General features: G+C 51.8%; 9 protein-coding genes across 9 annotated transcripts; 3 read left to right on the forward strand and 6 right to left on the reverse strand.

Moving 5' to 3' along the window:
- Positions 1-151: 151 nt before the first annotated feature.
- OPI1 (transcriptional regulator OPI1) lies at positions 152-1,300 on the reverse strand (the record flags this gene model as incomplete). The annotated part of the gene is made up of 1 exon (XM_076682617.1): positions 152-1,300. One exon carries the CDS (start codon positions 1,298-1,300, stop codon positions 152-154), a length of 1,149 nt encoding a protein of 382 aa, XP_076542979.1.
- A 568-nt stretch (positions 1,301-1,868) lies between these two features.
- On the reverse strand, positions 1,869-2,291 carry HHT1 (histone H3; the record flags this gene model as incomplete). The annotated part of the gene is made up of 1 exon (XM_076682618.1): positions 1,869-2,291. One exon carries the CDS (start codon positions 2,289-2,291, stop codon positions 1,869-1,871), a length of 423 nt encoding a protein of 140 aa, XP_076542980.1.
- Positions 2,292-2,913: 622 nt separating this feature from the next.
- ahsb4 (histone H4) lies at positions 2,914-3,225 on the forward strand (the record flags this gene model as incomplete). The annotated part of the gene is made up of 1 exon (XM_076682619.1): positions 2,914-3,225. One exon carries the CDS (start codon positions 2,914-2,916, stop codon positions 3,223-3,225), a length of 312 nt encoding a protein of 103 aa, XP_076542981.1.
- A 1,152-nt stretch (positions 3,226-4,377) lies between these two features.
- Positions 4,378-5,412, forward strand: TRVA0_004S00562 (uncharacterized protein; the record flags this gene model as incomplete). The annotated part of the gene is made up of 1 exon (XM_076682620.1): positions 4,378-5,412. One exon carries the CDS (start codon positions 4,378-4,380, stop codon positions 5,410-5,412), a length of 1,035 nt encoding a protein of 344 aa, XP_076542982.1.
- A 409-nt stretch (positions 5,413-5,821) lies between these two features.
- Positions 5,822-8,764, reverse strand: HUL5 (ubiquitin-ubiquitin ligase HUL5; the record flags this gene model as incomplete). The annotated part of the gene is made up of 1 exon (XM_076682621.1): positions 5,822-8,764. The coding sequence occupies one exon, from the start codon at positions 8,762-8,764 to the stop codon at positions 5,822-5,824; it is 2,943 nt and encodes a 980-aa protein (XP_076542983.1).
- Positions 8,765-9,153: 389 nt separating this feature from the next.
- FPR3 (FKBP-type peptidyl-prolyl cis-trans isomerase) lies at positions 9,154-10,329 on the reverse strand (the record flags this gene model as incomplete). Its single annotated transcript, XM_076682622.1, has 1 exon — positions 9,154-10,329. One exon carries the CDS (start codon positions 10,327-10,329, stop codon positions 9,154-9,156), a length of 1,176 nt encoding a protein of 391 aa, XP_076542984.1.
- A 372-nt stretch (positions 10,330-10,701) lies between these two features.
- On the reverse strand, positions 10,702-11,618 carry RPL6A (60S ribosomal protein L6; the record flags this gene model as incomplete). Its single annotated transcript, XM_076682623.1, has 2 exons — positions 10,702-11,259; positions 11,589-11,618. The coding sequence occupies 2 exons, from the start codon at positions 11,616-11,618 to the stop codon at positions 10,702-10,704; spliced, it is 588 nt and encodes a 195-aa protein (XP_076542985.1).
- Positions 11,619-12,179: 561 nt separating this feature from the next.
- On the reverse strand, positions 12,180-12,599 carry TRVA0_004S00650 (uncharacterized protein; the record flags this gene model as incomplete). The annotated part of the gene is made up of 1 exon (XM_076682624.1): positions 12,180-12,599. The coding sequence occupies one exon, from the start codon at positions 12,597-12,599 to the stop codon at positions 12,180-12,182; it is 420 nt and encodes a 139-aa protein (XP_076542986.1).
- Positions 12,600-14,866: 2,267 nt separating this feature from the next.
- GCY1 (glycerol 2-dehydrogenase (NADP(+))) lies at positions 14,867-15,820 on the forward strand (the record flags this gene model as incomplete). Its single annotated transcript, XM_076682625.1, has 1 exon — positions 14,867-15,820. The coding sequence occupies one exon, from the start codon at positions 14,867-14,869 to the stop codon at positions 15,818-15,820; it is 954 nt and encodes a 317-aa protein (XP_076542987.1).
- Between the last annotated feature and the right edge of the window lie 9 nt (positions 15,821-15,829).

Consider the following 15,829-nt stretch of genomic DNA (forward strand, 5'->3'; position numbering starts at 1 on the left):
TATTCGAGGGCCAGCCCTCGAGCTCTCGTGGCTCCGCATCGCGGAGAATTAGATTGCATAGAACGGATTGACATGTGTTGAAACATGCTAGTGCTAAACGAAATAAAAGAAATAAATAATGCGCAACAAGGGTTAATAAATAAGATCGAGGTTAGGACTGCTCAGTGGTGGAATTGTCCTCCGTAGGCTGATCCACGGACTTTTCCTCCTTCATGGAGACGTCTCCGTCGGTTTCTGTGGCCGTGCTAGACGGTGGGGAGGCGGTAGGAGACTCAGACCGCTTAAAGCTGTTGTTGATACCTATACGCTGGCACCACGTCTCTGCGCGCTCCAGTGTGTCGTCGACAACGGAAATAATGTTCTGAAGCATATCCAAAGACTCGTTTGCCAGCGAGAGCACTCGGCTGCCGGCCTCAATCTCATACTTGTGGCTGTTGCGAGGCGCACTACTTGAAGACGCCAAAGTTGCCGCCGACGACCCTGTGGACTCCACCAGCTCGTCGCGGCTCGCAGGGGCAGACGACGACGCGGACGCCGTCGTGGAGTGCACCGAATTGGCCCACGCCGCGGGGAGCCTCAGGATATACGACCGCACGTGGGACCGCGCTGGCTCTGGCAGCGAGTTGCCGGCCACCGTCGAGACGACGGTGACAATCTTGCGAATCGTCGAGATGAGGTCCTGCTTGAGCAGGTTCACCGTGTAGAGCGTGTTGTTTTTGCGGTTAGTATAGGTGTAGGCGGTGTACTGCGTAGCGGGCTTGTCAGGCACATGGTTGGCGGCGATGGACTGGGCCATCTCGGCGGCCCTCTCTCGCGAGATGAGCTCCTGCAAGCTGTTAACGGTGGTCGCCAGCCTCGTGTTGGCCAGCTTGAGCAGGTGCAGGCAGTACCGCAGCCTCTGACGCGACTCGCGCGACAGCGACGCCAGCGAGGTGGCCGTCACGAGCATGTCCTGCCACGCCGGGCGCTTCGACTTGGATGTGGAGACGCCTGGAGATGCCGCCGTCGCGCTCGGTGTGCGCTTGTGCGCCCTGCCCGAGGGCTTGTGCACGTTTCGGTTGCGAATGCCCGACGGCAGCACCGCCTCGAGCTTCTCGGCAGAGTACTTGAACCGCGGAGAGTACGACTTGGACGAGTTGTACACCTTGGCGGCCGAGCTTGACACCATGGCCAGGAAGGACGGCGGCGGGGAGCTCGCTGGTGACGGGTTGTTGGAGCCTGTTCTCAGCGCCTCGAGCGCTTCTGCGGCGAGCCGCACATCGGGCGACTCGCCCTTCTCCTCCTTGACCGGTGAGTCCATTGCTGAAAAAAGCCTTTACAGGGAGAGAAATAGCAAAAGAGAGAAAATATAAGAAAAAAAAAGGCTGCTGCCGCCTTCCCGTTGCCCGTTCCTGTTGGATACGTACTCCTAGTACTGCATGTGATAATTTCGAAATTGTCGCACGAATCTCACATTCCTGCGTGTGCTGCCCCAATCAGTGCGTGGATGCTGGGGGTGCAGTGGGTCTAGCCCGCTGGTGGTTGTTGGGTTAAACACATGTGAATGTGTCTCCTCCCACTCACCGCCTGAAATTTGCACCTTCACTTGTTTTACTATGGCCGAGCTGACGACACATTGACGAACCGGAGCTACGGACACCGAGTTAATACCCCTTTTGCTACGAGGTAATCCCTGGGACTCCGCGAAGCGGAGCTACGGGGGGTTGGGGTCAATTGATGCAGCGAAGATTCTCTGCGAAGTAGAGCTCTATGGGACAACTACAAGTATAGTAGAGCAGAGATATCAACAAAGACACAAATACATTAGTTTTCATGCTATACAGATGAATAAATAAATAAGGACATGACAAGGGAGAAAAGCTGTTCTTTTAAGCTCGCTCGCCTCGGAGTCGTCGAGCAAGCTGAATGTCCTTCTTCTGGATGGTGACTCGCTTGGCGTGAATGGCGCAGAGGTTAGTGTCCTCAAAGAGGGAGACAAGGTAGGCCTCAACGGACTCCTGGAGGGCACCAATAGCAGAGGACTGGAATCGGAGGTCGGTCTTGAAGTCCTGAGCAATCTCTCGGACAAGTCGCTGGAAAGGAAGCTTTCGGATGAGCAACTCGGTAGACTTCTGGTATCGTCGAATCTCTCGCAGAGCGACGGTACCTGGCTTGTATCGGTGTGGCTTCTTGACACCACCTGGGGCAGAGGTAGATGGGGCAGACTTTCGTGCAGCCTTGGAGGCGATCTGCTTTCGTGGAGCCTTACCAGAGGTAGACTTTCGGGCAATAGTAGACTTAGTTCGAGCCATTTTTTTGAAAAATTACTTTATTGTAAAGAATAAAAGAGAAGCTATTTTCTGGGATATGCGCTGGTATTTATATGTTTTGGGGGGCACAGAGGGCGAAAATGCGACATTGGCTAACATTGCGGCCTGTCCGGGCGCCTGGAATGAACAACCCCCCAACCACGGTCGGATCAGAGGCCATGTTGCGGCCGCCGCGACACCAATGTCGACTGCTCTGATTGCAGAGCCATGGCTGATTTCGAGATCAACTGGGAAGGGCTCCCACTCCCAATCTGATAGCGCGCGCAGGCTTCCCGTACTGTGATATCTCGGAAGGGGTGTAAATCAGAGTCTGGGAGATCTCACCCGCTGATTAGGTTGGACATAGCACAATCTCCGACATTGCAAACGGCCAGTACCGACATCACTGCGGCCATTACTACAGTTGTATCAGGAGGTCCCTTTTGCACCAATCCATACACCCGCACAATTTCGAATAAGAGGCAACTGATCAATAACCCAAAAAATCTCCTTTTCCCCTCTCCCAGCGCGCCACCCCCCAGCTATATAAGATACGCCATATTCCCACCTACCCACCTGCTATTTTTTTTCTTGCTACAACTAAAGAAATCTAATAAACTAAAAAATGTCTGGTCGAGGTAAAGGTGGTAAAGGTTTGGGCAAGGGCGGTGCTAAGCGACACCGAAAGATCTTGCGAGATAACATCCAGGGTATCACCAAGCCAGCTATTCGACGACTTGCCCGACGAGGCGGTGTCAAGCGAATCTCTGCGCTCATCTACGACGAGACGCGAAACGTCCTCAAGTCCTTCCTTGAGTCGGTCATCCGAGACGCTGTCACTTACACCGAGCACGCCAAGCGAAAGACTGTCACCTCGCTCGATGTTGTCTACGCCCTCAAGCGACAGGGCCGAACCCTCTACGGTTTCGGTGGCTAAACGATTCCTCTCTTCACGTTCTTTATTTATTGTATATTACGTTTGTGTGTATTTATTATGATCAAATACTAGTTATGGTTCACGGTATTCCGCTTTACACCATTCTGTACTCAAATCGTCCCATATTACAGGTTGATATTCGTAATGTGTACCGTAATACAGTGTATTACATAGTATAATGGCAGCATATCATTGAGCAATATTGCTCAATTTTATTCTCATCTCATAATAATGTCATACTATCATAGTAGTAGTAAATCAGTACAGTAGTAGTAAATGGGAGAATGTAAAGAGATATGGGGGGGACAGTCAAACCCCCTCGTAGCTCGGCTGCGCCGAGAATTGTACGAATCTAACCAGATCTAATATTGCAATGCTAAATATATCCCGGTCGCAAGACGTTTCCTGCATAACTACGTGAGCGTGTGATTAAACGATGGTGAGGTTGACTCTTTTCCTTTCCCCCCTCCAACGCGTCACGTGGATGTGACCAATAATGGCATGTCTCCAACTCTATGGTCATGTGACGACACACAGTCTCACTCCGTATGCTCCCCCCACTTTGCTGTATTGCTGCGATAGGCTCAGGAAGCGCCGGGATCCTCCCTGGGTAACCCCAACATGAGACTCAAACGGCATTATCGACTCAATTGCTTGCTAAACGAGGCTCGTACTGTCAAGCCTAGCCCTTTATGTGTGTGAGTGTGTATGCGCATGGTTGCGTGTATTATGTGATGAGGTCGGGGTAGGCCGCAGCACGCATATTATGCAAGCCGCACAGATTATGATTGAATACACTCGTCGTACCACACACGGACCTATATACATCAGCAGCAGGGGTTGCTGCTGCCACCGATAGTACACATATGTGGAGCAACATTGCTCGATACAGCGCATGGAATGAGGCAGTCAGATAACACACCACCTTTTCCGGCACTTCCAGTGACTTCTCTTTCTCACTGAACCGAGGTAGTAATGTTGAGGTTTCCGCTATGTCCGCTATGGAACTCCGATGTCCGGATCCGAACCCTGGGCCCCCGATGCGGCGCTGCGCCAGCCGTGCGCGCCATTTAAGGGCGGATGGCCGCTGACTAACCTCTACTCACCGCCGGCGGGCCCTGGGCATAAAAAAGAAAATCCCCCCCCCCTTCTATGCGGGCTTCCTTCCGTTGGGTTCCATCTCACAAGGCCTCATTTATATATTGGACCGATCCTCCTCCTTTCCCTCTTACTTTACACTTACGATTACAAATGACATCAAACCTGTCGCAACAGTTTGAGGACCTGGCGCTCAGGTACTATATTACAGACAACATCAACCCAAACATAGAGTCGCCGTCGTATGCCTCGACTTCGTCCTTCCACGAGCCGTCACCGAACAGCCCTGAGCAGCGCTTTATCCAGCCGCAGATGCTCCAGAAGCACTCGGAGGACGCCATGTTCCTGACGATGAACGATATACAGCAGAACCCGCAGTTTATGGACTTCCAACCCGTGACAATGCCGACAATGCTACCGCTGACCGTGTCGCCGCGCGACGCCATGATGAAGTCCCCTCAGGACGAGTACTACGCGCGAATGTACAACCAGATGCCCTCGCTCTTTGACCACGACAGCCCGCAGTTTGTGCCGTCGCGCGACGACATGTGGATGGGCGAGGAGCCAGAGGCCATGGATGAAGATGATGACGATGACGACGATGACGATGAGGACGAGAGCATGCGCACAGACGACAATGAGTACGACGACATTCTGTTCTCCTCTGAGGAAGACGATGACGAAGAGGACGACCTTTACGATACACTGCCAACAACGCATGTTCCGCCGCTTCCGCAGAAGTCGGTGTCCCGACCCGTAGAGCAGCCTGTGTCCTCCTCATTTGAGGGCCGAGCGCCGTCCGCCAAGTCGCAATCGGAAGATATGTTCACGCCGGCGGCGCCGGGACGGCCGCGCAAGAAAACGAGCGTCAGCCACGCAGGTCCGCACCGGTGCGACCTCATTCTGCCCTCTACGGGCAAACAGTGCAACAAGGTGTTCTCGCGACCATACGACCTGATACGGCACCAGGACACGATCCACGCTCCGGTGCGCAAAACGTTCAAGTGCGACCAGTGCGGCGACACCTCAAAGACGTTTAGCCGGATGGACGCCTTGGCCCGGCACAAGAGAGTCAAACATCCAAAGTAATCCGCATCCCGGAGCCCCTGCATTAATTTTTTTATAGATCCGTCATTCTTTTCTACTAACTATTTATTTATCTAGCATTAATATACACCCGATCTCCTAATTACTCTTGCGTCACAAATTTTCCGTAACAGATCTTCTCTGACAGCTCGTTACAACCATTCGCGCAGCGGAGCTTTTGGGGGGAAACACTCCATAGCTTTAATTGACTAGCGATCAATGACCTCCGCGCAGCGGAGCCCCAGGGGGGGTTTTGGGGAGACTGGTCCCCCATTAATACTGTAGTACCGTAGTATAGTGTATTCGTTAGTACTGTAGTAGTATGCGTATGAGGGCCAGCCCTAAAGAGCTCCCGTAGCTCCGCTTCACGGAGGGGTTGTCGGAGGGAAGTATGCATTGAAATAAATATATACTAGGACAGGTCGAATCCTGCGTTAGAATGAATTGCGTAGAGTAGCTTCTTCTTGAGCGTCTCATAGTTGCGGTAGTCCGGTAGCTTGAGGAGGTTGACACAGGTGCTTGTCGTCGGCAGACGCTCCGAGTCTCCGGCGTTGTGGATGGCAAACTTGGGGTTGAGCGCTCTGAACCCGCGCAGCGGTGCCTTTGGGGCCGAGGTGACGAACTTGATGAACAGCGAGCGCTGCGAGTCGTCGAGCTCGTCGAGCAACCGCCACAGGTCCTGGATTGTCTGGTCGTTTTCCCAGTACCGCCCGTACTCGACATTGCGCCGCAGGTCGTCGAGGTCAATGTGGCTCGTGCCGCCGCTGATGAGCATCTGCAGCTCCGTCGCGTTGAACATGCCGAGCCAGTAGACCGGCACGACCTGCGACAGGCCCTCGAAGAACGCCGCAGACTGCGGCGCAATCGACATGTTGAGCTTGTAGTTGGCCACGGCGTGGATGTACTCGAGCCGGTTGGCGTTGGTCACGGGGATGTTCTGCCCGCCGGGGCGCAGCTCAATTGTCTTGACGGTGGTTCGTCCGCCAACGTCGGCCACCGGCTGGTCCACCGTGAAATTAAGCCCTAGATCGGCCTCGACATCCCCGGTATAATGGCTCAACTTGACCAAATTGTTGTAGATGTCCGGATCATATGAGTACAGATCGTCAAAAGAGTTCCTATACGACCGCCCGGCGCTCTTCTGCAAAAAGAACGAGGCAAACTCAACATCCGCCAGGATCCCCTCGTGCAGACACTTGCCAATGATCTTGCCCAGGAATCGGAACTTCGCCAGGACGTCCTCCTGCTCTTCGCTGCTCAGACCAGAGCTCACCGCGCTCCATACGGGATCCGGGAAGAGTTGGTGCGCCTGGTTCGCCGTGAACAGCCCCTGGTCGGGGGTGAATGCCTGTTGGGCAACGGTGGTTAGGAACTCCTTGGTCAGCCCGCCGCCGTCAATGCCAATCTCAGTTTCGCCCAGCGTCGTCTCAAACCCAATGCGCAACCGGCGCTTCAGGTCCGCGTCGCGCAGGAATTTGAATCCGTCCTCGAACTCCCGCCCTCGACGCACCGTGACGACTTCATAATCGAGCCCAAACACTGACCGATCCATGGGGTCGCGCACAAACGCGTTCTGGAATATCTGCACTCGCAGATCAAAGGGAATAAAGAATGGCGTATGGCGTATAATGTCGAACCACGCATTGCCTTCGTCGTCCACTTGAGGCCCAGGAGCCCCTCCTTCTTGGCCTGCCACCGCTGCTACTCCCTGCTCCAATTCAGCTGCCTTTTGTACAATCTCCCGCACCGGAACGTACCGTGTCATGAGCCAGAAGTCCTGGCCCAGGAACGGGCGCCGTCCGTCGCGAATGTATATCTGCCGCATGACGACCAGCGCAATGTGCCTCAGCCGCTTGAACGGCGCATTGCTGCGCCGAACGCGGCCCTTGAGCTCGTTCCAGCGCCAGATAAGCGAAAACACAAAGTTCTTGAGGAACACCGCCAGGTGCCTCACCTCCTCCCGGGGCAGTCCCTGCGCTACGTTGTTGAACAGCTCCGTGTCATCGGCAACTACCAGCCAGTAGGAGTAGAGCTCTAGTACGAGTACGAGCTGGAACCACTCCTGCTCGTTTTGTCCCGCGATGCTGAGGATGGCCTTGTGGTCTTGGACGCTCTCGCTGAATCGCCTAAAAGTCTCGGTAGACTTGAACGATTCCCAGAACGTATGGACGGCAGAAAAGGAGTGGGATGCAAAGCTTAAGTACAAAGTCAGGTCCGCCCTGCGGTCGGGGCTCACTCGAATAAGCGTAGTGTAGAGCGATGCCACGACATTAAGTGTCTCTGGCGACCGGTCCTGTTCCATAAGCCGGAATACATCTACTGTAAACTGTCGCGTGTACAGCGAGGCCAGGCTCCCCAGCGCCCCAGTGTCGGAAATAACGTCCTGGGCGCCTGCTCTCACCACGCTAAACGATAAATCATCCTCATCCTCGTACTCGTCCTCGTCCTGGGACCGGATGAGCCTAACCAGCTCCCGATTCATCAGCTGCAGTGCAGCATTGAATACTCTTACCTTACCTAGCGTCACCGGATGCGGTTTAACCGACTTGAAGAAGTTCGTGAGGACCTCTACTGCGCTCTCGTGTGGTAGAGCCTTGAGTTCGGCACTCAGCGCGATTTCCCGGCTGTCTAGGCGTTCCACTAGGTCGTCGAAATTGAAAATCCCTTCTATCCGCGCACCGATGTCCGGTACCTGCATTCCGTAGGCCAGAAACGCATCTGGATACTCTCGTCCAGCGCGCCCCAGCAGTTCTAGAACTAGGCCAAGGTCTTCAGTCTGCCCCTGTGTCTCATACTGGATAGCCATTTCACTCAGTTTCTCGACAATTTCTCGGTCTGGATAAACATTAATGCATTTAACCACCTCCATGGCGGTGGTCATGTACCCCTTAGCTCCCAGGTACTTGGTCGTAAGCGCAGAGCTCAGAAGAGTCCAGGTGTCCCGGCTGATGCGCTCCATGCAATTAATTGAGTGCAATTCCTTGACAATGGTTCTGACCCTGGCCAATCGATGGGCCCACTGGTCGCTCTGCGGGTGAGGCGTCCGCAGTAGGATGAAGCCGTACGCTCTTAGTGCATCCTGGTAGCTTTTGTTGTCCTCACTCAGATACTCAGCGTCCCAGTGTGCCGTCAGCTCCTCGATGAGCCTTTGGTTATGCAAACGGCGCCGGTAGGTCGCCTGGATCACGGTCGCAGCCTGCTCTTCTCTGCGGGCCCTCTCGCGCTTCTCCCGCTCCTCCCGGGCTTTCTCCATGACAGACTGGGCGCTTTTGGCATTAAACTGCCGTCCGCTGCCCGCCATGTTAATATTCCGGCGGCGCTTGAAGTCGCCGGTGAAGTTCATGGAGAACGACATTGCTGAAGGGATGGTAGTGGCGGATGGTACTATCGGCCGAATCACGCCCATTTCCAACACCTGTCTGCACAGCCGTGCGGAACTGCCAACCTTCGCGATTAATAAGCCGAGATAGGGGCTGGTTCTACGCTTAGGGGGCGTGTTCGGTTCGAGAACGTTCTTTTATTCTTCGAGGACGAAATCTTCGACAGTGTTTTACGGATCGCTACCACCAAACTGGGATTATCTCTCTTATTAGACGATTGTGGTGGATGGTTTTGGAATCGTCAATGCGACGACATCCCAAGGTTACCCTCAACCCTAAAAAGGATAAACACGATCCGGTGAACTTTAGTTAGGTGAAATTTGTAGATAAAGTACATTAATTAACAAGACTATAAATATCAAATCTATTTGATGTTGACGAGCTTAACGTCGAAGGTGAGCTCGCTGTTAGGTGGGATGCCTGGCAGCTTCTGCTTACCGTAGGCCATTGGGGCTGGAATGACAATTCGTCGCTCGCCCTTAACGGCCATGCCGGCGACACCGACGTCCCAGCCCTTGATGACCTCACCCTTGCCCAGGTTGAAGTAGAATGGCTTGCCCTTGGTGTTGGAGTCAAAGACCTTGCCGTTGGCAAGCTTGCCCACGTATCGGACACCAACCTTAGAGCCCTTCTTGGCAACTGGGCCATCACCAACGGTTCGGTCCTCGATGGTGACACCGCCCTCGAGCTTCCTGGTGGCCGGCTTCTTGGAGGTCGGGGTTGGGCCCTGTTCAAGCTCCTTGGAGAAGGCAACCTTCTTGTCCTCGGTCTTCTTCTGCTTCTTCTTTGGAGCCTCCTCCTCCTCGGCAGCTCGCTTCTTCTTGGATTCCTTGGTCTCCTTGGCCTTCTTCTCCTCGGCCTTCTTCTTTGGCTTAGGGGCCTCCACTTCCTCCTCCTCCTCGTCTGAAGGAAGCACCTCTAGCCGGCCAGCAATGACCTCATCCTCATCTGGCGACAGATCGTAGTCCTCAGAGTCAAGCTCGTCCTCAGAGGCCTCAAGATCCTCAGAGTCGTAATCGTCCTCAGACTCGCCGTCGTATGGGTGCTCAATGTAGTTACCAGTGAGGTGGATGGTGTGTGGGCCAACAACCTCAAACAGAACCTCCTCGTCAGCAGTGATGGTAAGATCAATTGGCTGCTGGAAAGCAGTCTTTGGAGACAGAGTGCAGATAATGTACTCCTCGATCTCAAAGGTGTCGTCGTCCTCATCTTCGGAATCGCCCTCTTCCATCTCCTCGTCGGAATCCTCGTCCTTCTTGCTGCCCTTCTTCTTCTTTGGCTTTTCCTCCTCCTCGGAAGACTCCTCAGACTCCTCCTCTTCCTCCTCGGAATCGTCCATGTAGATGCCGTCGGAAGGGAACTCCGATGGCCGCTTGAGGATCTTTAGCGTAGTTGGCTCGTGGCTCTCGGCAGAGGTAGGGTCGATCGCGACCATGGTAAGCTTAACGGAGACTGGGAAGTCCTCATCAATGGCCAAGGTTGGCACACCTGGAACAACCTTGAGGTTGTACGAAGACAGTGGAATAATCGACTCACTCATCTTTTCTTGATCTGTGAAATTAGAATGAAGGAGAGAAGAAAATTTTGGTTATCGCGACTTATGCACGATTTTATCCAAAACAAAAAATTTTCGTACGGCTGATCGTGAAAATTTCTGGAACCATCCCGACATTGTCATCAGCCCAACCGACATCGTCGACCTATAGGCAAGTCGACTCCTACACTGCGGGCAGCAAGTGTGGTTTAAGCCTGCTTCGGAGGTAAAGGAGTAGCACAGCACTAGTCAAAATAGCGAATATATGTACTACGAATGTATAATTGCAAAGCTACGCCGGAAGAATAATTTTCTGGATCACATGTAACAGTTTATTAAGTCTTCACCCTCGATTTTTTACACTTCTTTTTTAATAACTTAGAACTTCAAAAGGTGTGGTCGGTCACCCTTCTTCAGACTGAAAGAGGAAGCGAGGTACTGCTTGAGGAGAGGAGTCTTCTTGATCTCGGCGAGAAGGGCAGAGTCGACGGACTTCTGGTCAGTGACTCGCTCAGCCTTGATCTCCTTCTTCTCAGCCTTGTCGCCAAAGAGCTCCTCCTCGGAGGCAGCCTTCTTGGCCTTCTTTTCTCGGGCAAAGTAGGCAACGTTGAACTTCTCAACGTTGACAGAGTCAACGGACACTCGGGTGGAGGTGGCAATGACGTATCGAGCGTTGACTCGTCGGAGTGGGACACCGTTGACCTTGAATGGACCAGAAACGAGAAGAGTGTTGTCCTCCAATGCCTTGAGGTAGACAACTCGCTTGCCTCGGAATCGGCCGGCGAGGATGATCAGGACAGTACCTGGGACCAGAGATGGTCGCAGAGATTGTGGCTTGGCGGTCTTTCGGTTGGTCTTTGGGGTTGGAGCAGGCTCGGCTGGGTACCACTTCTGGGCCTTAGCCTCTGGGATAGCTCGCTGGCCACCGTTCTTAGCCTATATTCAAATCTGTTAGTAACCTGTTTCCTTTTATCGTTTTGCGATCATTTGTATGTGTCGTTGCTCAGTCATGTAAAATTATTTGGTCCTCCCCATCTCTCCAGTATCGAAAATACGTTTACTCCCGTTTCCATCATCAATCATTCACTCCGTCCGTAACTCGTTTTACATTACGATGTCGTTTGCCTTTTTTTCTTGTCGCTTGATTTGAAGGGCCGGGGGGGGGGGTATACCATGCCTGCCAAAAACCACCGCAGTAGCATGAAAAATTTTTTACACGACTTCGCTCGACAATACATTGAATCTTCCGTCATTTTGTTACTTACGCCACCAATCTGTTTAGTCCGGGTGCTCATTTCTGTCGTACTGGTTGTATGAATCCAATCCTTGGAGTGAGAAGAGGTTTGAAGAATCAGAGTGAAAATGTGTGTTTTGCGCGTGGCCCGCTCGGAGTGTGTGTGTTTGCTGCCTGGCTGCCTCCCAACTCTACTGTGAGTGTGTTTGTAACTCACTCTGCCCTTTTCGTTTTTTCCTCCCAACAGCCCTTTTGCCGTCCCGGAATTCGCGGCCCTCTGGGGAAAATTTTCACGTAACTCGCTCGCCAGTCAACTTAATTGATTGTTCGCCTGATTGGAGGGCGTGATGTTGTTTCCAGTATTTGGGTATATGTCATACTGTGACAGTTTATAGGGTTGGATCACGTGACGTGATCTCGAACTACTATGTGATGAGGATATAAAATTGACAGTCAAATACATATAACTGGACCAAAAACAGCTGTTACTATGTATGTCTTTTACTGAATGATGAGGAAATACGAGAAATTCAATTGACAGTTAATATATTTAACACAATCCAGCTGTAACTATGTATCGTTTTTCCAAATAAATGAATAACTTTACACTCCCGTAAAAGTCTTATCGGCCGAGACCAGCGGCGATTACTCCCGGAGTAGGGATTGTGTTTGGAGGAAGTATGTTCATCTCGAGCATGTCATACAAGCCCATGCCGATATCTTCGTCATCACCGGTAGACCGCTTGGTCGGCGCAAAATGAATATGGCATTGGTCAGCTCCCAGCTTGAGAATTGGCCCGTAAAAGAACCAAGCGGCCTGCCCACACTTGATGCACGTGTTCAGGTCCTCGACAAAGTTGGCGGACGTATGGGGTTTGAATGATGATACCGTAGAATTGGAGTACTTGCCAACGGCGGATAGTGCGGCGGTTTCAGTTCCGCCCCCGCAGAGGCACTTGTCGAGATCGTCTCCTGCAGAGTTTATGCACTTAGTCTGCTTCTCGAGTGCGCTATTGCAGCTGGTGTAGCAGTCATGGCTCATCAAGGGGATAGTCGCTGCATTGCCCACAGCTACGAACATAGCGATGATTGCAATTGACTTTGTAATGATTGACTGCATGATGCGAAAATGGCTAGATGAATTGGGCGTTAAGGAGCGAACTTCAGTAGAGAATAGTCGATACCACAAAAGTTCTACCGTGATAATAGTCCCTATTTATATTGTCGTCCCTTTCACTGTCAACACGTCCTCAGTTGCTTTCATCCCTTTACATCCCTTCAATGGTACCCTTTCACCCCTTGTAGCTACATAAACAAATGTTCAATATCACACCAAACTCAGTATGAAACTCGTTACGAGGCGGACGCTGTCGTACAATATCTCAGGTTAACTTCATATAAACGGGCAAATTGTCAAACGTCCCTGTCTCATCCCTATCAACCTTAAAAACTGCGCGCACTTTCACGACCTTCTTCATTGCTCGACAGGCACAACGCGTCGGATGCTACCAGCCACTACATACACATTACTTTATCTGGAGAAACTACTCGTATAAAGAAGAGTGATTATTCATTCTTGGGCTTCTTTTCTTTATTGGGGAACAGCTGCAATTTGTGCGGCTTGTGCGGCTTGTGAGACTTTTATATATAAATTTCATGGCCGTGTCCTAGCAATTGCCTCTGTTGCAGTCGCTTTTTCTTCGCATGAGCCTCAAGTGTTAATTTTTGCCTAAATTGAGGTTTCTATCGACCGATTGGTTAGATTTATGCCTAGCCTATAGGAGACGGGTGATAATCGTGTTAATTTATGCTGGCCCTGTGTCATCACATGAGGTCCCATGCATATCATGAGATTACCCGAAATGTTGCTGATTTGGCTGAAAAGTAAATGTCTATTGTTTTCATCTGGTAATAACTTCGGGATAGATGACTATTGAGGATTGCCAATGGATGCTTATGCTGAAGAAGGTCGTGAGAAGGAAGGTCGCATAGGGCCACATTGTGCTCTAGGATCCGATTTGTTCATAGTGGGTTATGAATTCCTGGTCCTTTCCCTGCAAACTTCAAGCATATCGTCATGCATTGCGACAGCTATTGAGAACATCGAGACCGCCGTTAACACTTTTAAATGCAGATTCGTAGAGATGCAATCTGCTACTTTACTTTTCATACCGGGCTTCCTTGAGCTGCATATAATCACCGACCGGGTCTAATTCCAAGTCCATGGCTATAGAAAAGTTAGACTTGAATTCTTTATCATCCCTCTCTACAATAGCCTTGAGCATTTCATAGCTCAATTACTTAGGATTCGTTATATGTATCGCATGGAGCAGTCTTGCTAATATTATTATCAGGTTAACGAGGGATCAGTGCGGGAATACTTGCTTGACTGAGAGCTTTAGTGATCGCTTCCGACTAGAAAATCTTGCCCTTACGGTCTCATAGCTGGTTATCCAGTTACCTCAGTTTTCCGCTCCTTTATCTGTTCCAGTGCCTTAGAAAATCAACTGTATACTTGGGTATATCGAATGAATTCAATACAATTTGGGCCGATTTACACTTTGATGGAAGTGCCATGCTGTAAGGTCATCGGGTTATCTTACTACCGAGCTCAGCTGTGACCAAAAAGAACACTTAGGGGCTCCTCAGAGGGGCACAATTACAGGTGTAGTAATTAGTAGTGGAAAAATATATATACCATATATAATTGCTGGGCCACGGTCGTAATTTATTAACTACCGTATTATTGCATGTCAACCGAATACAATGTTGCATCATATTTCATCATAATCACCTATCAACCTATCTGCACCTTCGGAGGACCCTTCTCCATTCACCCGTACGTGTAATGCGTGTAATCCGATGAAGGACAGGCAGAATATTCCTTCCTCCACGGCTCTAAAGTGGGGTGCACCATAGTTGGAGAGAGAGATGACCATTCGGCTCGCTCCAGGCCATACATTGCCCCTCATGTGTAATACATATGTGAGAACCGGCATTCTTCCAGGCGATGCGTGTAGCCGGTACAAATGGTGCTCCACGGCAATAGATCCCGATTGCTCAGTATACGCAGTAGTGCCTGCGCAGGCACTATGGATCTGTTTCGGAGGGAGCGGACCGTTTCTTGCACAATTCGCCGCCCCTCCTGTGCCCCCCACACTTCTGTGGCTGGGAATATCCCCGCGTCCCCTCCACGCGAAAGCCTCTAGGTACGAAGTATAAAAGAGGCACTTGAATCCACTTTTCCTCTACAATTGACTTCCTAAACTCTCCCCAATTCACGTATCACGTATTATAGAATTACTAAAAATGACCTCCGTCAATGTCAAGTTGAACAACGGCATCACCATCCCAGCCCTTGGCCTGGGCACGTGGCAGTCGCCAAAGGGTGCCGTCGAGGCTGCTGTCGAGTACGCTCTCACTGAGGGCGGCTACCGACACATTGACTGCGCCCTCGTCTACAAGAACGAGGAGGAAGTCGGCCGAGGTATCGCCAAGGCCATTGCCTCAGGCAAGGTCAAGCGAGAGGACTTCTTTGTTACCACCAAGGTCTTCCCAGCCTACGCCAGCAAGGTCGAAGAGTCCCTCAAGGAGTCCCTCAAGAACCTCCAGCTCGACTACGTTGACCTGCTCCTCATCCACTGGCCAGTTGGTCTCAACCCTAACGGTAACGACCCACTGTTCCCAACCCGACCAGACGGCTCTCGAGACATTGACGAGTCCTACACCGTCATCGGTGAGTGGCGACAGTTCGAGAAGCTCTACAAGGAGCAAAGGGACAAGGTCCGAGCCATTGGTGTCTCCAACTTCTCCGTCCCGTACCTGGAGAACCTCCTCAAGGAGGCCGAGATCGTCCCAGCCGTCAACCAGGTCGAGAACCACCCACTTCTCCCACAGCTCGAGATTGTTGAGTACTGCAAGGAGAAGGGCATTGTCGTTGAGGCCTACTCTCCATTCGGCTCCACTGGCGGCCCACTCTTCTCCAACGCTGTCGTCGCTGAGCTCGCCGAGAAGTACAACACTACTCCATCTTCCATCCTCGTCTCTTGGCACCTGTCCAACGGCCGGGTTGTTTTGCCAAAGACCACTACTCCAGCCCGAATCGTTGCCAACTCCAAGGTTGTCGATCTCTCCAAGGAGGACTCTGAGAAGCTCAACCAGGTCCATGTCACCGAGGGCAAGAAGCGATATGCTGCTCCAGCCTGGGGTGTCGACCTTGGTTTCCCAGACTGGGATGCCAGCGGCAAGCGAAAGACTAACTAAAAAAATATC

The sequence above is a fragment of the Trichomonascus vanleenenianus genome (assembly GCF_965637985.1).
Source record: "Trichomonascus vanleenenianus strain CLIB 3782 genome assembly, contig: TRVA0_004S, whole genome shotgun sequence".
Lineage (NCBI taxonomy): Eukaryota > Fungi > Ascomycota > Dipodascomycetes > Dipodascales > Trichomonascaceae > Blastobotrys > Blastobotrys vanleenenianus.